This window comes from Montipora capricornis, chromosome 1 (assembly GCF_036669925.1).
Source record: "Montipora capricornis isolate CH-2021 chromosome 1, ASM3666992v2, whole genome shotgun sequence".
Lineage (NCBI taxonomy): Eukaryota > Metazoa > Cnidaria > Anthozoa > Scleractinia > Acroporidae > Montipora > Montipora capricornis.
In genome coordinates this window covers 21,774,902-21,795,725 of record NC_090883.1, presented here as the reverse complement: position 1 = coordinate 21,795,725, position 20,824 = coordinate 21,774,902, and the positions used below count along the sequence as shown (strand labels likewise).

Here is a 20,824-nt window from a genome sequence, read left to right as displayed (position 1 = left end):
CGGAGTCAGAGCCACCTTAAAAAATCACAGATTTACGGTGCCTCTGATTCTGCGGTACAGAATTTTTTTAAACTTTGCAGAAAGTTTCGTCTTGGCCTACTGATCACTTTCCAGAGTTCAAAAATGGGGGTCACCGGGTTTATTTTTGAGATAGGTGCAACTAAAGACAAAATAAACGGTGTCGTTACAGGGCTTTCTCGTTGCCATGGTGACTTATTACATCACAATAACGACCACATATTATTCAGCAATAATTAGTGTTCCTTATGGTACCATGACATTTCTAATACGTGTTACAGCGTAGTAGTGCCAAACCTTCTAATACGTTACGTTAATGTTACTGGAAAGCTTTGAACCTGGCTTGAGCCACCGAAACTGCCTGATGCGCCGTGTTGAAAGTCGTGTCTCAGCCCCTACCTCCCCTCTCTGGCAAGAAACATTTTCAAGCGGACATCATGAAACGTCTAACTTTGTTTGGTAAATGATTCAATTATCATTTAATACAATTTTATTCAATAAAGTCACAGCACCTTTCCTGAAGTAACTAGTAAATTTATTATTTTCATATATCGAGTAACACTTGACGGCAAAACTCATCGCTGGAACGTTATTAAAATGCCTAAGTGAAATTCCTAATTGAAAGACCTAAAACTCAAAAACGTTAAGAAACCGTTTGAGAGGTTATGGCGTTTCGACGTAACTTCGAGTCATTATTTTAGTTATTGCTATTTCATTTGACCTTTGGGATTTAAGCCCACAGGGCCATTTTTTCGCTCTATTGGTTTGATATCTTCGATCTTTCCAATTCTTACTCTGAATTTTTGACCTGATAATGACGTTAAGTGAAGTCGAAACGACGTCAAAACTTTTCAAAAAGTTAATTCTAAGAGTTTTATGTCTTTCTTGGCCCGTATTTTAAATTGTAGATTAAGAATTTAAGGCATGTGCAAATTAAAGCTCACACTTCCATTTTATTACTTAAGCTTTGCATTTAAATCTTAGCGAATTTGCGTTATGTTTTCCCCTGAGACAAATCATGGCCACACCCTGCCTTTCATCCTTTTTTTCGGCGTAACGTTCATGTAGTTTATTTAAAGGAACGAGAGATCAAGTAAAGATCGGATTGACGCACACTGCAGACCTGCATAATCACTAAAGCGATAAGCGTGAACCGAGCAAGGTAAATACAACAGGTGCAACATCTTGAAACAGGAAAAACATCTATCAAATTCTGGGGTTGGTCATTTGTTGTCAACATGGTAATTATAATATTTTGATCTTACAGATATCCAAAGTCATTGGTATTATTGGCCTATTATTTTCATATAAGACGCTGTCTTTTGTCAAGTATGGACGAAGTTTACGGTAAAGAAGCGCATCTTTCAAGTCCGCGATTCGACGCCGCTGTTGACAAAATTGGGAACACTAAATCATTGACGACATCTGAACGCGAGAAAGCTGTTCTCTTATTTGTCTTCGGCGTATTTGGCTTTATCCTTCAGATTTTCTTCTCCGTAGGAATTGCAGCGAGTCAAGACATTTTGGAAGATACTTATGTTCCGACTCCCGTTCTTTTGATCTCCGCTTCGCTTCCATTCTTTGTCATTACCTCAGTTTTGCCTTATTTCGTTCTCCAAGTGCCACAGCACGCGCTCTTGGGGACAGTAGTGTTTCTGAGTATCGTAGGCGTGCTGTTATACGCTTTAGTCGAGCATGTGGTTGTTCGGATTCTCGGGGTCGTTGTCACGTCCACTGGTATCGCGATTGGCGAAGTTACGTTCGTCTCGCTATCTGCTCTTTACGCCGACTCTGCTATGAGCGCTTACGCAGCTGGAACCGGGTTTGGCTTCATCACTGGGCCACTGTATTATGCAGGTAAGGAGATGAATTTTTAAGGTCATATCGACAGCAATTTGATTGACTGTCTTCCACCCCGCTATCATTTTAAGATGCTTTGCTAACGGGTTCGATTAATTCGCCAAAGTCAGATTCTGACCATTTTTGCACTACTGAGCAAATTGACAGAACATGACTATAGCGAAACGATCTAAGACGACAGCGAACTGGGCATTAGTGAAATGGCGATAAAGAATTAAGAGAAATTTGTTCAGTGTAATGGACTTCACGCATTGTCATATTTCGATATCGCAAAACCTGATTTTTAATTATTCAGTTTGGTAAATCGATGTCTGAGTATATAAAACGCGTCGTAGATAATTAGTTTTATAGACAAAATAAAAATTTGCCATAACCCACTGACCTCACTTTAAGATTAGTGATACCTTTCCTTTTGTTTATATTAATGAAATCGTTTAATTAAGCTGAAAAAACTACTTGGATCTCACAATGTCACTGAAGAACGTTAGACTTCAAAAGGAAGCGTAATTTTTTATGTCGCCGGCTCAAATATATGCATGAAGCGTTAAAAAACTGCGCTCGTTTTTCTCTGAATGTTAGTCTTATAAGCTTTCAGTATATCACGAACATAATCTTTGTACGCACGCTTGACTTTGAAAAACAGTTTCCCTTCAAAAATAGCCGAATTTTAAAAGATACGCAGGACAGAGGTATTGATTCACATATTCACCATAATTTTAGCGGTCTTTGGCTGAAAACGATATCACTAAAGACTAATTTGAATTTAGAGTGGATAAAAAAGTCGCGAAATATTGTGGTTGTCGCGCAAAATTATATTTAAATGCAAATCTATCTCGAGCTCTTCACAAACTGACCAACTTTATCAAAGGAACATTGTATGACTAAGCGCAATCAATAATAGAGTGCCCATTTAATTTAGAAAATTGCGCTCTTACAATAGACTTAAACACGAAGACGCACTCTGTTTTTGTTCGACTGAATCATTGAAGCACGACTGTTAATCCAAAATGGCGATCAACAACAAAGATCTAGAGAGTGAGACCGAAGCCTTAAAAATATTGTCACGGTGAAAAAAGTCAGTGACAGATAACGTATTATCACATATTACGGACATATTACGGTCGGGGCTTTTTTATTGAACAAATTATCACAGAGCTCTGCATGCGTCCACAGTTGATTGACAAGTCACCCACTTGTGCTTTTAGGTACCATGCCTCCGTCTTCGTGCTTTAGGTACCACGCCTCCGTCTTCGTGTTAAAATGGCGATGATCGAAAATGAACATTTTTCGCATCTCCAATGCAAATTGACGATCCCTTGGGGTAATGAAAAACCGCTGCATTTGAAGTTTGAGCCAAGAAAGAAAAAGAAAAACTGGAATAATTTCAAATGATTATCCATTAAGTGTTTAAAATGGTTGTAAAACATCTGGACACTATGGTACAATTTTTGCCACAATTGGGGCCTGGACAAAGGTGAAATGTCTGGCGTTTAAAGGTCATCAAATATTGTTTGGTGACCAAACATGCTGATGTTGAAGTGAGTGGCCAAAGGCCAAAGGGTTAAAACATAATAATTAAGTATTCTCGTTTGTCTGACGATGTGGTCACTTGTGATGTAGATCGCGACATTTCGACTGCATACTGCTAGTCTTCATCAGGCGGTGAGGCCTGTTTACACGTCACCTTTCAAGCAGGATGCTCCGCCTGATGAAGACGCGATCTACATCACAAGTGACCACATCGTGAGACAAACGAGAATACTATATTATTACTGTACTTCACCACGGTGAATAACAGCAACCTTTTTTACGGGTTAAAACATGTTTGATCTATCTCAGATTAAACTCCACAAGCAAAGAACTATGGGCCACAAATACGTAGAAAACACGCGGATACAAGCGGCTGAGCAAGCCTGGTACACATGCACGCGCCAAACATGTTTGACATGGCTGGCCAAACGAACAAAACCTTCGCCCATCGAAAATGAGAGCAAAAGAAATGTTTTAATTTGTTTAGTCGAGTGTTTGATGGCCTTCAAATTTTATCAAACACAATCAAACAGCACCAAACAAGGTGGTCATACGGTAAAATGGTTGGTCACCAATCAATGTTTGATGTTTATGGAGAGAATTCAAAGGCGGCCAACGCTACTGGATGCATATGATGGGTGAAGAACCTTCGCTGATCCACAGCATCAGGAACTTCTTATGCAACACCCAAGGACAGAGAAAAATATCTGACCCTGGTGGGAATGCCGGAAACTTGAATTCTCTCCATACACATACACGCGCTGCTAAGGACAACATTCCTTTACAATGTTTGATGTTGTTTAAACGCCAAACATTTCCCATTTGGCCAGACCCTAAGATGAGCCGTGAACGGAAATTAGAGAAAAGCCATGAAAATACTAAACGAGACGAAAATGCACGACAAAATTGACCCAAGGCACAACACACCTTTAGGATAAGAGAGTACAAACCGAGTAACATTGTTAGTATCGTAACTTGTGTTTTCAATTCAATAAGAGTTTAACAGTGTTTTTGGTGGTGTTCATTTATTCGTCTTGTGCCATTTCCGTTATTAGTAGATTTAGTAGGTCTTGTTTTATTTAATTAAATCTTTATTCCACTTGTTTTTACTTGTTTGCTATGAAACGACCCTGTAGTTGTTGTATGCCAGTGTTTGTATGCGACACTGGGATTTTTAAGTTAGTTGTCATCTACACAAAACGAGCTTTCCGAGTTTCAGGTATCCTGTTTTTGATTTATCGCCGGATTTCAGTGTGGTTTTCTTGGATTTTCTGTGAAGAATCCCTTTTAGCTCAGAAGATCCAGATAGGGCCGCACAGGGTCACGGCATTAGAAAGAATTTGTCCAGAAAGGTGTGGAGGAAAAAATCAGGCTCTTCTTATTGCAAACGAAGCAAAACCTTCCAGACATCATCAAAATATGTTAATTTTGATTAATACTAAGAATGGCGAAGTTTTGGTTTTCCCGACAAAAACATGGCTACGTATTTTTTTTCTGAATAGAATCACATGCGAAAAAAAAATTTACCCACAAAGGATCGTGATATTTTGTGAAGGTACTTAAATAACGTCAGGTGCCTCACAGGACTTAAATAATCTTAATATTACTGGAAAATCTGAAAAAAACTGAACAGTTAAGTCTTCACTGATTCAATTTTTTCCATCTGCAGCAAAGATCTGCAGAACTGAGATCGATATGAGCATACTGTTTGTTTACTTCGAGGAGGAGGTGTTGGCCGTGATTTAACACGATTGATTAATTTAACAATTATGGACACTCTTGAGAACATTCACGGTTAGGTTGTTTAGCAGAAAGTGACAAAGTCTTCACTTGCATTTAGATCCAAACACTCGTTTGTGCAGGTCGATTTATCGCCTCAGTGCTTTCGTAGGGAGGGGATTTTGAATGTTTTATGGTACCTGCTTCTTCAACAATGCACCCAAAACAGGGTATTATGGGTTCCTGACCCAAACAGGTGATTTAGATCCTAGGGTCTTAAAAATCGAAGGAGAAGGACCTTTGAACGACCTTGCGTTTACACAATCTTTTTCCCTACTGAAAGAACTCTCGAACGGTTGTCACAAACATCTTGTATTGTGCTGTAATTCCGAGATTTGCGGCAAAATAAATTGCTCTTGTATTTATTTTTCAGCCATGACAACCATGATATGTGTACCGCCAGAAACAACAATGCTCATTATCTCCTGGACACCCTTGGTCATGTTGGCTTGCTACGCCGTCATGGAAAAAAGACATTATGCATCAGAGAAAAAGGCAACATGTACTCACGAAAACGTCGCTTACTTCTCTCTTCTTGAAGAAAATGTTCCCGAGAAAGCAAATCCATCGTCTTGGACTCAAAAACGAGCTCTTATAATGAACAATCTTCACCTAGCCCTATCGTTTTTCTTGGGCTATTTTTCCGAGTTTTTAACCATTAACGGCGTCGTCACAACTCTTGCATTTTCCGACTCGCCTTTCGACCCAAGGAGTCACTTTGTGTACTACGCATGCGTATTTATGATTGGCGAATGCATAGGCAGATCTTATATAACCTTTCTGGGCTTCATCCACAGAACATTCACACCCGTTGTGACAAGAACGTGGATTTTCTCGGCGATACTTTTTGCGTTGTTAATTTTCTTGACTCTTTCCTCGGTGTATCGTTTCATTCACACCGTTTGGATTGTGCTGCTTCTGTGTTTCCTTGTAGGACTTTTGGCGGGAAGCTTGTACGTGAACACATATCTTGTGGCGTCTGTGCGTGACACCGATGATGCCAATGGAAAGGCATTTTCGCGCGCTTTTCTCTCTGTGGGACCAAGTGCAGGAGTTTTAGTGGCTGGCGTTGTAGGCTTGGCACTAGAGCCAGCGCTGCGCAACCACTGTCTTGAGACGACGCAGTATAGCGAGTTCTGCTTTACAAGGTCCATGAATGGATGGAACAAAACAACGTCGTGTTTGCGATAAAAAAGCATCTCTGGTTAATTAGTCATTTCGACAACGTGATCTTCGAAACATCACCAGGCCTAGGGTTTTGCATTTTATGACTTAAGTTTTAACAAAATAAAAGAAGAGCGAGTAAGGCAAGTTCGAAGCAGCTTTGTTTTATCTTGCCAAACATTGGTTCGTGAAACGAATTGCGAACACTTTTTCAAGGTCATACAAAAATCGCCCTAAGGTCCGTTTCCAACGTCGAACTTTTTTAATACAAATAAGCGAAAACAATAGATTTTTCTCCTTTGCATTAGATTCAGCACATGAAAAGTTCGACGTTTAAAAACGGGTCTAAGATACCTCGAAATCCTTTTTATCTTGACATCGCCTATTAAATCAGAATTTTTTCCGCACTTCATTTTAAAAAAAAAAATGGAAATAAAAATTAGATAATTCCTGTTGTAGAGGTATCACAAAACTGCACTGTGTCACTTTGACCGCAGTAACTGATACCGCGACTTCACGTCAAAAACCGAGTCAGCCAGCTCGGCACTCATATTAAATTAAAACAGGTGAGATGTGTTTGCGCTTCTCCGAAGTCAACGCAAGTAATTAGGAGCCCATGATTAGGAGCTTACTGACACCTTCTTCGTATTGTCGAACGGCGTTTTTACAGACCGAGTCATTTTTAGATCGATTTTCCTGCGAAACCAGAATTTTGCAGCCAATCACAAGTCTTGCAGGAGAAATTATTACCCATGGGATTGAGAATAGTCACTCGCGCAAGCCAAATCTTACATTTTAGAACTCGTCTGAAATAGCTTCATCTGTGAAAGTGACGTTACGTAGACTTTGTATTAGAGTTTTAGGCTCTTGCGCAAGTCTTATTTATTTTTGAAATTTTTATTCACTTTATCACCGTTAGAGTTTCAGTCTATGAAATTTCAAAGATTTACTTCGTAGTTTAAACTCATTTTATTGCTTACTTGTTAAGGTGATACGGCACCATTACGTCGTATTTTTTGCTCTTAATGCCAAGAGCACGATTGCTTCGTTACATAACTTCCAAGAGCTGACTGCGATGTTAGTGTCAATTTGCTATGTGTTAATATATAGAAACTAGTTTTTAATATTCTTTAATAAAATGGCTCATTTTGGAGCACACATCTTTTACATCAATTCTTAACTATCTTTCATTTGATTAAGTTTTCTCCAATTTTCAGTAATATCTGATAAGGACAATACACCAACCTTGCTCATAGTCTGTGCTGCGTTCAAGTATCCAGACACTATTCGAAGAGAATGGTTCTCAGTTTTTCAGTCTGACTGTCGTATTCTTTCCACCAAAGGGTAACCGACCCGACATTGATGTCTCAAAATGGCTTATGGTGTATGAAACAGTAGGAGTAGAAACAGCTATACATCACAAGACATTTAGGCCGTTCCGGAATTGCGCAGGGAACTGGGGCAAGTTTTAATTTTGAACCAATCGATAAATTGACACCATCACATCAAAGATAACGTTGAGATTGGCCATCTGTCCGAGTTACGGTCTTTAAAACAGTTTAAAATCCATGCAAACCTCTCTAATTTTGAGGCTGCGTTCCCTAAAAGCATAGAAACTCTTTCAAAATTTTATCAGATTTGGGACAACTGGAAAATCCCGTCATGGACCTACTATTTGGAATGGTTGAGGTGAAAATCAAGTTGTTTGCCTATTATTATGAATATTATGGACATCGTCAAAAATTTTAAGAGTTTATATGGTTTGGGGGGACGCAGCCTCAAAATTAGAAAGGTTTGTATGCATTTTTAACTATGTTTTGAAGTCCGTAACTTGGTCTCTGTTCGACCTAAAAGTATCAAACTTGGACAGATGGCCAATCTCAATGTTACCTTTCATATGATGGTGTCAGTTTAAGGATTGGTTCGAATTTGAAAGTCGCTCCAGTTTCCTGCGCAATTCCGGAAGGGCCTATAAGTCGTATGCAATCGCACTAGCTTTGTAAAAGAAGCCGCTTAAGTGAACTTCGAATATGCCAGCGTGGCCAAAGGTACAGCGAGACAAAGCGCTACATTAGAATGCACTAAGTTTTTATATTTCTGGTGAAGTACACTACTTTTAACCCTTCGCCACTTTCCAGGTCCTTAAAGAGCTTTTTTATCATGACGTCACGGCGGCCATGTTGGTGTTCCAAAACAAAGAAATTTCTCTGGGAATTGAACTCTAATTTTATCCAAATACTTTCTTTTGTTTCAGTAATCCAATGTGGCTGCTGGTCACGTGAGTGAAAACGCTCCATTTTCTGAACATGGCTAAAAATAAAGAAGTTTTCGTCCCTTGTTCTTTTCACTAACCAAACTCAAGACAAAACGACTTTCTCTTCCGCAAACTGAATCTCATTTGTCATTAATTTCTTAGAAGAACATTCGTATTCCACAACTTCCCAGTCCAAACACCATATATACCTTTCCAAGTCTTCCGTAACCCTAAAAAAAGTGCTGCCCACTGCCCATCAAGTACGAAAACAGAACGCACTCAGCAGAATTTTATTTAATATCCATTTGTCAGCCATTTCAACAATTTAAATCGAGGTCATACTTTTGATTTAATCTAACACCTAGCATTGGCTATACATGAAAGACAAATAAAAAACGAACGAACGTAAAAACCAAGAGGAAAAAAATAGATGAACATGATGAACTTAATTTGCCAAACAATGAGTTCTTCACCTACACGGTAGCTAAAAGCAACTTGTTTTCATGTTGGCAACCACCATTAACTGTCCAATTTGGTTCTAAAAAATTTACAGAGGTCCTTGCAACATAAATCTTGCAGCGTTAAATTCGTTTTTAGTTTGTAAAACTCCATTTGGAACCGGAAAAATCCGAAAGTGAAAGTCTTCTTAAGTACGACTGGATATTTTTTTCGATACAATTAGGAATCATCCTCAAACTTAAAGTGTTAAGGCCCGAGCAAAGTGCTTCAACATCGTTCGAATTTCTTAACCGATGTTAGCTGCTGGGGTCCACGAGGGGTCTGGTATTCGGTCCCAGGCTGCTACCGGGTAGTTACTACGGATACAGACTTGTTACTATGACTAAGGACATGGGATACGTCATTGAGATACCGATTAGTGCGCAAGCGCATACCCAACAACGTTGAAAGAGGTGGGCAGACGGCTTCAACTTCATTCAACATTCGCGAAAACAAACGAAATGTTGAATGGTTGTTGAAGCAAAGTTTAAACGCTTTTAAACTCATTCAACATCGATTCAACTTCGATTCAACATGTTTCTACGCGGTTGAAAGGGGAGAGTAAACGATTTCAACATCACTGTTCAACAAACTCGAATGAATGTTCAAGCCGTTGCCCGGGCCTTTACTACGATGAAAAAGTCAGTTATCGTTTTCCTCCACATTTCGAAAGTACTTGCGTTGAATGCTCAACAGGCTAAAATCTTTTTGTAGTAATTTCAAGAGGAAGACTGCTTATTGTAGATCCACTTTTTTCACATAATGGTCCACCATTACTTGGAGCGGTTCCGACCGATAAGCTTTCAGCGAACGGGATCAAGGAGAAAGTGACGTCATTTCAATCTTCACTCTTTTAAAAATGAAGTGTGTGAATGCAGCGTAATTAGTAAGAGGCACGAGAGTTTTTGGCTTTCAGATTGTCAAATTCGTGTTCTGCATACTAGTTAAGGCGCATTCACACACTTCATTTTTCAGCTAGTAAGTAAATGACATCACTTTGTCCTCAATCCAGCTCTCTGAGGGCTTATCTGTCAGAAACACATCGAGAAATGGCGGAAACGTTAAATTAAAAAATTGCCGTAAAAACAAATAAATAAATAGTTTTTATCTTCAAATGATTACATAGAATCTCGCATTTTGAGAATTCTGCACAAGAACTTTCGCAATGTGAAGAAAAAAATGAGAAGTGATTTTTGATGGTAGTAGCACTTTAAGAGTGGATGGTGCCGGTTTCACGTTACTTCCATTCCATTCACATCGTTTCCTATGAAGCGCATTCGTTATTAAATAAACTTGTTTTTATACGTCGCATTCAAATCAAATAACAAGACATTTCAATATCAACCCACGACCCGCGTCGAGTAGATTTCCACTTCATGTATCGCTTCGAGGAGTCTCCACTCATTTTACATTCTAGCCTTAAACCTTTCTCGCATAATTCTTGTAGTTTTGCATATTTGCGAAATCACTGTAGAACGATACCAACCTAAGGAGAACAAAAAATAGAGGAATTAATGGGCACATAGTTTTTGACTGAGTTAAACCCATTCACATCGCAAACGCCCTCGTATGTCCCCTGTTGAGGAGTAAAATCTACTGGTGTTAAACAGAGTCAAATCTATTAAGCGTCACTCTCAGGAGTCAATGAGTTAAAAGCATCAAAATGTAACAAAGACAGTTAACGGATGCCGGTTTAACTGGTGGACAAGCTGCTGTGCCATCATCGAGAAATTACTCCCGATGTACTGTTTACCGTGTCCGCCTGAGCGCTCCGAGTAACAGAATGGGAGCGGAGGCGTGCGCGCATGTCGATGTAGAGAGTGGAGAGGGGAGAGATTACTTCATACTTGGATTCCAATATCCAAAAATACCCCCCCCCCCCCCCCCACCACCATCTCGCAACGGAAACACATAGGGGGTGTTTATGATATACTACTCTAAAACACAATAACAACTGTTTCAGGTAATCAATTCTTGGTTTGCATCCACGTGACGAGACGGCCATGTTGGTGTGCAAAATAGAAAATGGCCTCACACGGTTTGCGTAATAATAAAGTCAAATTCCCAAATGACATCTTACTGCATTGTTCTGTACACCAATATCGCCGCCGTGACGTCAGATGAAAACCACCACTAGCGTGGCAGCCCTGCCCAGTTTCTAATTGCGGATTCTTTCTTTCGATATGTGGGGCAATGTGCCCTCTAAGTTTTCCTCAGGCCAATACTGATATCTTGCAAAAATTTGCCTATTATATACACACAAGCGTTATTTGGGAAGCGTAAAGCTCCCACAGGTAAGAATAAATGCCCTATAATAGAAACTCCTTTATCACGCCCCCTTAAGAGGCGATTTCAACGGTACAATTACGACAATCCCACGACACGAATTGTTTCGTCTTAATCAAAGCCATAACTCGTTTACGATTGTCGTGTACGTCAGAAAAAAATGTTGTAGCATTTTAACCCTTTCACCGCCAAAAATGCAAATTGACACTTATAGATTTTACTTCGTCTAACGCCAGACGATTTTACTCGTCAATGGGGGAGCCCTCGGCAGTGAAAGGGTTAAAACATGTTTTAAAACGCAGCGACAATCGTAAGTCACGTCGTAGGCCTGTCGTAAGCTTGCCGAATTTGCCTAAAATCGTGCCGTGTAAATAGGCCCTTACAGCCGGAACGAAAATTTATTAAACGTATTGGGTATTCAGTACACGGATATCTTATAAGAAAATGCGTTGTACGAGTTAAAAAGTTAAAAAGCGCTAGCACAGGCGGCCACTGCAACGGCCACGCCTCAAAACAGAATACCGTAAATTCCGAAAATAAGCCCCGGGGCTTATATTTTTCAAAGGCCCTTTTCGAGGGGCATATTTTTGGAAGGGCTTATATTCGGAGGGGCTTATCTACGGAGGGAAATTTGCGTTTCCAAATCGATTGGGCTAGCCTTATAGTTGGAAGTAAATTTACCGTTTTTGCTTTGTTTTACTTTGTATTTGAGGGCAATTTTCCAAGTACAAGCTCCCGGGGGGCTTATATTTGGAGGAGCGATTTAACGGAGGGTTTTTTGCGTTGCCGCTTTGGGGGGCGTATATTTGGAGGGGCTTATACATGGAGGGGCGTACTTTCGGAATTTTACGGTATTGTTGGTTTAATGTACTACAAGGACGACACACAGTTTAGTGCATTTTTTTTTGGCGTATTCTGACAAACGACGCAGCGAAACAGCGAGCATACAGCGGTGGATCCTTCATTCTGTGAGTTTACTTCAACACCGTTCGTGCTAATCACAAAACAATTTCCCAAGGAAAGACAAAACTTACTTGAGCTGGTTCCAAAATGGGGCATTTCCAGTTATACAAGTAATACTGCAGGTTTCCATCGCCGATGCCGAATTTGAGTTTTTCCAGAAATTCCTTGTTTTCCATAAGATCCAAGGCGTTAAACACATCAAAACCACGCTGGAAAAAAAAAAAAAAAGGAAAGAAAGAAAAGGAAACCATGGAGCGATTTTCAGAGGCCGTGTAACTATTATATCAAACAAAATAACTACTATAGTGGTAAGTCAGTATCCAGAATACAGACTATACTTCACATTAAACATTGGCCAAGATTTTTCCAAATACTTTTACTTAAAGGGGCTAGGTCACGCTATTTTAGGTAATTTTGTTTAATTTTGTTAAATATGAGCTCTAAACGTCAAATTGGCAGAACAAGAGTCTTTCATTTTCAAAATCACGGCCACATAACAACTGAGAATGATTTTCCAGCTTTGCACACGACATTTTAATATAGACTGATGTAATTTTGAAAAACGGTGGGCCGACGTTTTTCAAATTTACCCAAATTCAATCCATTTCAATCCTCTTCAGTTTTGTCTATCCATGTCTCTTCTTGGCTTCCCTGCGTTTTGTTAGAGATCTTTTATAGTTTTGAACAGTTATTTTGATATTTTAGTTAATTCTATGACCATTCGATCAGTGCTGGAATTGCCTAAAATTGCGTGACCTAGCCCCTTTAAATGCGCTTATGGTGTGCACACTCGCGGTTACTGTGAGGAAATACTGAGGCTTTTGCACAGATTGAAACTGCTGAGGCATTAAAACTGGAGGCACTCCAAATATTGGTACCGTGCCGCGATTTTGGAAAGTCGGCGTCACGAAGTGTTCCCTTGCTCTTTGCGCCAACTTCAACATCACTCGTGCGCACTCGTGCAGTACTCGTGTGCACTCGTGCAGTACTCGTGTGCACTCGTGCAGTACTCGTGTACACTCGTGCAGTACTCGTGTGCACTCGTGTAGTACTCGTGTGCACTCGTGCAGTACTCGTGTGCACTCTGCTCAAGTAAAGGCAAACAGCTGGATTTACCCCAACTTACCTCCACTAAAACAAGAAAATAACTTAAAGCCACAGAACATAATGTTTGCAATTAAAAATTTTCATACTTCATATATCCTTAAAAGTGCATTTCAAAAACGCTTGTTTTGGCTTTCAAATTTCACGGGGGCCGCCATCTTGAATAATTGTGACGTGTCATGGTTGCCCTATTGCTCTGACACAAAGAGCGATTGTTCTGGAACAATAGGGCAACCACGACACGTCACAATTATTCAAGATGGCGGCCCCCGTGAAATGCGACAGCCAAAACAAGCGTTTTTGAAATTCACTTTTTTCGTATACGAACGCTTTCATTGGAAAAAGTTTGAAAATTTTTAATTGCAAACATTATGTTCTGTGGCTTAATTTTAGTAGAGGTTACGCATCAGAGACTTTACGGCTAACTCGTCAAACATCGCGTTTGAAGTCCCGCTAGCATCAAAATGATGGTGGCAATCTGGCCTTATATCACATAAGGATTCCCAATTGCATAATCTGCCAATTAACAACTTGAAAAAATTGTAAGAATTCGACAATAGATAATTATCTGGCTAGCCTTACATACGTATGTTTCATCCCTGCCAAGGGACTCATCAGAGACTTTACGGCTAACTCGTCAAACATCGCGTTTGAAGTCCCGTCAAACGCGATGTTTGTCGAATTCTTACACTTTTTTCAAGTTAGTGGAGGTTCCCTTTAAAGTGCCCCTGTGACCAAAAAATCAATTCATATTTTTCTTTGTATTTCAAAACTATGTTAACAAAACACTAAGTGACCCACGTTTTAAGCCTTGATTTCAAAAAGACACCTCTTTATTTTAACTGTAATTTTCCTATTTAATGGTCCGCCATTACTAACATTATGTTCTTGAGAGAGCTGGATCGAGGAGAAAATGACGTCAAAGGCTCACTAATTTAAGAATGCAATACGTGTGTACGCCGCAGAATTAATATGCAGCACGGGGGTTTTGGGCTTTCAGACTTTTAAACTCACGCTTTGCATATATAATAAGCTGCGTTCACACGCTGAAATTTTAAGCTTGTGAGCCTCTGACGTCACTTTTCCCTGGATCCAACAGTCTGAGGTCCAGTCGGTCAGTTTCGAACGTGAGTAATGGCGGATCGTAAAATCCAAAACTTGCACTCAAAGTAAACAGCCTTTGGATAAAAATCAAAGCTCAAAATTTTGCCAGTCAGGTGTTAAGCAAACACACTTTCAAAATCTGAAGGAAAAAAGGAAGTGGTTTTTTTGATCACAGGGGCACTTTAAAAATCACGCCAACTCTCACCGCGGCTTATCAACAGTCATGCTAACTTTAAAAAAATACCTGTTTCGCAAGGATGAGGGCATCTTGCATCAGGTCTACGAGCGGCGTCTCTTCGCTGACATTGTAAAATGAATAAGCTGCTTTGAGCTGTTTATGCACTGGGTGATGCATTACCGTCGATGGCAGAGTGTAAAAACTGATCATGTCGGTTACATCGCCTGACTCGTTCTGTTGAGGTAAAGACGGTTTTGAAAAAGATGTGTCACTTAATGTTCATTTACTTCAGTGAAAAAGTATTGGAGAAAACAACTATACTTGAAACTCAAAAATATGAGCGAAATTTTGAATAACAATTCTCACCTTGTTTTATTGGTGTGACTCTGTGAGGTTTATGTAATAGTTTAAGCGATTTCAGGGAGTTTTTGGTCGTTTTTAGCGTCGGTGTTTCCGTCTGTATATATATTAACCCGACGCTAAAAACGATCAAAAACTCCCTGAAAATCGCTTAAACCATTACAAAAAAGCACACTGAAGACAACAAGCCTCACAAACAAAACAAGGCAAGAATTTTTATTCAAAATTTCGCTCGTATTTGTGAGCTTCAAGTACAGTTGTTTTCTCCAATACTTTTTGACTTATTGCGTCAACTTTGGGGAACCTGTGATAAAAGAGATTTTTTCAATCTTTCAGTCTACATCTACATGTTCCAGCACTTTCCATTACAGCACCAAGTAAATTCATGGTCCTTTTCGATCACGAAGGATGAAAAAACCAACAGCAACAACACATTTTCCAATTCACGGCATTCGGTTCAGCCGTGTATCTAAGTTCAAGTCATAGCTTTATTTTAGTTCAAACCTCTTTAGTGTCACGGTGAAGGTAAAATGTCGAGTTTTATGTTTATCCTTGGATTTTCGGGATCAAAATAATGCCAATAAAACCAACACACCTTCACGACAAATGAATCCACTATCCCTTCACGTGGTGTAAACCAATGTTTGAACTCCTCCTATATTATGGAAAATAGTAATAATCCCTGCTGTTAAAGAATATTTTAATACCACTACTCAACTCAAACAGCTCTGTAAATTGACGGCAGAGTTTTGTTCTCCGTAAAAATAGTGAATACAATATGCGATCAGTGAGATAGAGCGGGTTTCAATCGAGTGTCGTAAAACCAAAACCAAAGTAATTAATTTGGCCAATCAAAAAGGACGGAGACAATCCAGTAAACCAATCAAAACTCGAAGTAATTAAACGCAGCCGACACAAAGCGCGGGAAAATGTGCACGCGCGAGCCACGATTGGTTTTGGTTTTACTTTTGATTGGTTGAAAAAATGGCGCGAGAACTTTGAAACGATCACTGAGTGAAGTAATGAAAAACCAAAGCAATTCGCTAATTACTTTTGACAACCAATTGAAAACCGCTCTAAGAAAAGTGAGCATAGCTGTTACCCGCACACCTCCTCATCCCACTATTCAAAAACATTTTCTTGCAAAACATTTTCTTGTGTCCGGGAAGCAAGATTTGCGTCCGCAACAATGTTGGCCAAACAAGTGGCCAAACTGGGAAACATTTGCGTCCGCGACGATGTTTCCGCAACAATGTTTCCTAGTTTAGCCATGCCCTAAGTTACCAGTCGCGCCGCGTTTCAGGCGTGACGCGATTCGCGTTGCGCGAGAGTCACTGAAGCAGAAACTTTGGGCATGTTTTAACGCGAAATAAATTAATTTCGCGCGGCGATTAACATTAGCAGGATCGAAAGCTGTCTGCGACGGACGAGTCGCAGACGATCGCAAACACCACAGACAAACGTTCCCATTTATCTGTAAAGCGATCTTCGATACACGACGATTTTGATAAAAGTCACGACGTGTCCCCCTCCTCTCCTTCCCAACGTCACGTGAAAACACTCTACTGTCGGAAATGGATATCAAAATTGCGCGTGCCTCTAATTACGTGATAAGTAAGTGCCTTTTGTGATTTATGGCACGAGTGACCCCCTAGTTATTGGAACATCCAAATGGACCAGAAGTCAAAATGTGAGGGTCTACAAATCCACTAAAATGTTTGACAGCTACGATAACTGTTCACTGAAATTTTATGTTTGGAATTTGCAATAATTAGCAGCATTCGGTTCACGCCAGATCTGTATCACATTTACAAACTCTCGGCTTTTCCTCGAGCTTGTAAGTGTGATATAGATCTGCTGCTCATATTGCACATATTACTTAAATTTCTACGTCATCACAATATTAATATTGCATGTATATAACATAACAAGAAGAAAAGGCACGAGGAAGGATTCGATAAAGTCGTACCTCAGAGAACATTGGTGCCAGGTTGAACTTCTTCAAATACTGTTAATTGAAAGAAACCAGTTAGAGGGGAAAATGGCAAAAAGAACCTCAATGGGCAATGACACAAACGATGAATTGAATTTGATTGACTTTAACCTTGGCCATCTTTTCGAAGGCTGAAGTCATATCCTCTGTCGTCAAGGGTGAGATCCCAGAATTCTTTGGTTCCTGAAAAGAAAACCAAATGGAAGCCACTGTTTGTAATAATAATTACTATTATGCCTTGCTTAATGATAAAGAAATTGAAATACAGCTGTAACAATGCCAATTACGAAGTGACTTTTGATGTTGGAAATGATTTACTGTAATCACATTAAGTGTATACTAAAAAAGCTGGTTAGCGTTGAAGGCACACTCTTCTCCTTGGCTTCTCAAAGACCAAATATTCTTTTCTATTCACCTCCAAGAAACTCACGTAGGATTTGCACCCGAAAATGCTGTAATCGTTGCGGGAATAAATGGATTAAAATCATCTTTTTGTGCTATGTTATCTCACTGTTTTAGTATATACCAAAACACTATTCACCTCAGTGTCGGTGTCGGTGATAAATTCAGAACTTCAACGGGGATTGAACCCGTGACTTCGCGACACCGGTGCGACGCTCTAACCAACTGAGCTATGAAGCCACTGGGTGGATATTTACCTTGCCACTTTGTGGTTCATATCCACCACTTTAGTCACCTCCACTTTGGTGAATACTTGTTAACTATTCCTTTTTTTCATTAACTTGTGTACTTCAAAGTGCCCACCACCTCAATAAACTTTTCTACTTCATTTATTCCCCTAAATCATCCCAAATACATCGTGCTGTTTTTAGAACCTTTTGATAAAAAAAATTCACCTATTTATTGGCTTTGAAAGATGAGAAAAGTGGTCATACTTTGGTCAATAACCGAGCAATGAAAGGGAATTGGTTCAATACCGGGTTGACGACACACACTGCTTTGCATTCAGATAGTTCTTTGTCTCTGACATATTGAGAATCTTACTTCAGGCAATCTGTAAAGCTTCAAAGTCCTCTGCATGGTCATGTTCCGACTGAGATGAGAAAACTTGACATCTATGAGTTTCTTAGGGTTAAGAGACCTATGCCAGTATCTAACAAGTCAAAAATAGGCTTGTTATCCAAAGCTGAAATGTCCAGCCATTAAATTACACTGACAATAATCAAATTTAGTCTCGCATAATTAAATTGCTATGGCAGTTCATTAATAACAGTAATCTCACAAATCTTGAATTAGTCTAGCTGAGAACAAGTGCTCTTCAATTGGGAAGATTAGAAATCAAATCAAATCAAATCTCATGAAATCAAAGTAGATAAAATTGAATCTTCGTTTTTGATGAAAGGGGAAGACTGGAGTACAGTACAGGTGGGAGATAATAATTATTGTTGTTCAATGCGACAGGTATGTCTTACCAAAACGGATTCGAAAAAAACTCGGTCTCAAACACTCGGGCGACCCTTATGCATTAAAATAACTTCGGCTCGATCACTTTAACCGCACAGTAAGGCATCAACAAACGAAGGGAAACAGTGAGACTCAAACCACGTTTCTTGCAGCGTGCAAAAAAACGCAGAGGAAACAAAAAGTTTTCTTTCTTGCGTGGAAATCAAAACAAACAATAAACCCAGCTTCAATTTCAAGATTGAAAGTTTGGCCATACAATGTTGGGTGTTGACGTGAAATAAGAACATTATTTTAATTATTTGATACTGTGCATAAAAACCAAGCTAGACCAAAGAAATTAAATCTATTAATGAGAAAGAGCAAACACGTTTCATAAATGCAGTTTCAAACACATTAATGCATAAACTTGATGGGTTATCTCCGACTTGTACTGTACTTGCAGAAAAGGTCTAGCCTGTGGAAAACTTTTGATTGGTGCAGTGCACAGTGATAATGATTCCGGAATTCTTTAACGAAAACACACTTCTAAGAGCCAAGAAAGACTTGATGATTTCCGCTGATTCAAATGAACACATGAACATGAAGAAACTTACCGACAGCAAGCCACTGGTTTTGGAAGCACAACCCCTGCAGTGTAAACAGCCTGGAAGATACCTTCCAGATGAACTCTCCTAGTTATTTCCCTAATCAACACAGGAGCTACTCGTTTTGATCTCAGCTTCTTGTGGACACAAAGGAAGTTGATTTCAGCCATCAAGACAGTCCTTGATAAACAAAAATAAGATGATAGTGTAACCACACTGACATGTTTGTATCCTGGCAATACCACATAAGCCCCATGAATACATTCAGTCTGTTGGTTGGCAGTGCTCAAATTAGCGGTCGTCCGGTCGTCCCAGATGACCAGAAAGTTTACCGGGCGGCTAGTTTTTGGTAAAATAAAAAGGTTAGTTGTCCGAAGAAAAAACAACGGACAACCCTGTCAAAAATAGAAAATATATTACATAAGCAGCACCCGACTCACTCGACGGTTTTCTGTTGTCAGTGTCTGATATAGTTTGAAGTTTACAATAATTAATTTGCCGCAGTTGAGCATTTTTTATGTGTTTTGAATACCTATGGATTATTATTTTGTACTATTACAATATTAATAAACTTCAATTTATCTTGAAAGGAAATTTATTAACTCATTTTGCAAAATGGCCTGTTTACAAGCTGCAAAGATCTAATTTTGTGGGAGAAATAAGTGATTGGATTTCCAAACTTGGTCACTACTCGAGCAGAATGTGTTTTCGATATCAGATACTTTTCTTAAAAGCAACTACTGTTGGGGTACAATGGTGGTACATTCAGGGCTGGGTATATTTGTTATGTATAATTAGAGTACATAGTGTCAGGTCATATGCAACAAAACTCTGATGGTGATCATGACTGGGGATGGTGATGATGCCTTTATGTAGAATAAAAGGACTTTTTTAAGGCCATACATATGCTGCTTATCATATTAATTTCCCTTAGTGATTCTATTGATTGTTTTTAAGGATGTGGACTCTAAAGATGACCCAGGATTTCAATTCACCATCGATGATGATGATAATGATGATGAAATGTTAGCAGCAATGTTACCAGACTTTATGATGAAACCTAAAACCAATCTTCATTGTGCAGATTCAGCTGTAATAGTTCTTGTACAGCCTATAGCTCATGCCACTGAAACATGCCCAAATGTTACCCAAGGCCATGCTGCAACTTCAAGGGTAACAATAAATGCCAGGCAGATTCTGTCCTATGTCCCCATAACAGGCACGGCTGTTGTTCTTTCCTCTCAAATCTCTTGCATGTAGCCTGGTCTATAGTGTTCTCGTACTCCTTTGAAAACCACCCTTTGACACTTTGCCGCAATGTATATTGCTTTTTGGCGATGACGTCCCAGGCACTGGTGTCGATTAAGTGCAGATCGCGAGTCTCGCTTGATGACATCCTTGTAGCGCAGCAGCGGTCCACCCACGCAACGGATGGCCTCCCGCAGTTCTCCATAAAGGATTTCCCTTGGCAGGCGGTCAGGCTCCATGCCACGTGCATGACCAAGCCATCCAAGGCGTAGCTGAATGAGCAGTGATGGCATGCTCAGTGAGCCAACGCACTCCGCACTCTTGGTGTTGGTGACTCTGTCCTGCCACCTGATGTGCAGCAGTTCACTCAAGAGGTCATTGCTCCATACTCGCTTGCTGAATTTGGCCATGATAGCAGCTGCTTTGGCGATCCTGAAGCTGATCTCAGCATCGCACGAAGTTGAGCTTGACATGGT

At 39.8% G+C, this 20,824-nt stretch overlaps 2 protein-coding genes across 4 annotated transcripts in view; one reads left to right on the top strand and one right to left on the bottom strand.

Annotated features, from left to right (window-relative positions):
* Window positions 1-289: 289 nt before the first annotated feature.
* Window positions 290-7,524, top strand: LOC138026123 (uncharacterized). 3 transcript variants are annotated; one of them, XM_068873523.1, is made up of 3 exons: window positions 290-477; window positions 1,286-1,875; window positions 5,561-7,524. In XM_068873523.1, the coding sequence occupies exons 2-3, from the start codon at window positions 1,350-1,352 to the stop codon at window positions 6,376-6,378; spliced, it is 1,344 nt and encodes a 447-aa protein (XP_068729624.1). In that variant the 5' UTR covers window positions 290-477; window positions 1,286-1,349; the 3' UTR covers window positions 6,379-7,524. The 3 variants fall into 3 exon arrangements, with proteins under 3 accessions (XP_068729624.1, XP_068729542.1, XP_068729465.1); XM_068873441.1 differs by lacking the exon at window positions 290-477 and adding an exon at window positions 771-1,180; XM_068873364.1 differs by lacking the exon at window positions 290-477 and having other exon boundaries at window positions 771-1,875.
* A 1,348-nt stretch (window positions 7,525-8,872) lies between these two features.
* LOC138025790 (glycylpeptide N-tetradecanoyltransferase 1-like) overlaps window positions 8,873-20,824 on the bottom strand; it is a 19,719-nt gene continuing 7,767 nt past the window's right edge. The window contains exons 5-12 of the mRNA XM_068872969.1: window positions 19,110-19,280; window positions 18,097-18,205; window positions 17,203-17,274; window positions 17,068-17,106; window positions 15,694-15,753; window positions 14,805-14,972; window positions 12,424-12,561; window positions 8,873-10,589 (exon numbers count right to left, since the gene is read on the bottom strand). Coding sequence (XP_068729070.1) covers window positions 10,569-10,589; window positions 12,424-12,561; window positions 14,805-14,972; window positions 15,694-15,753; window positions 17,068-17,106; window positions 17,203-17,274; window positions 18,097-18,205; window positions 19,110-19,280 — 778 coding nt within the window. The 3' untranslated portion in view covers window positions 8,873-10,568. The remainder of the gene's footprint in view (window positions 10,590-12,423; window positions 12,562-14,804; window positions 14,973-15,693; window positions 15,754-17,067; window positions 17,107-17,202; window positions 17,275-18,096; window positions 18,206-19,109; window positions 19,281-20,824) is intronic.

Excerpts from the sequence above, each read along its gene's own strand:
- LOC138026123 (XM_068873523.1), top strand. The coding sequence starts at position 1,350 with ATGGACGAAGTTTACGGTAAAGAAGCGCATCTTTCAAGTCCGCGATTC. Across the intron at positions 1,876-5,560 it reads TGGGCCACTGTATTATGCAG|CCATGACAACCATGATATGT; the intron begins GTAAGGAGATGA and ends TTTATTTTTCAG.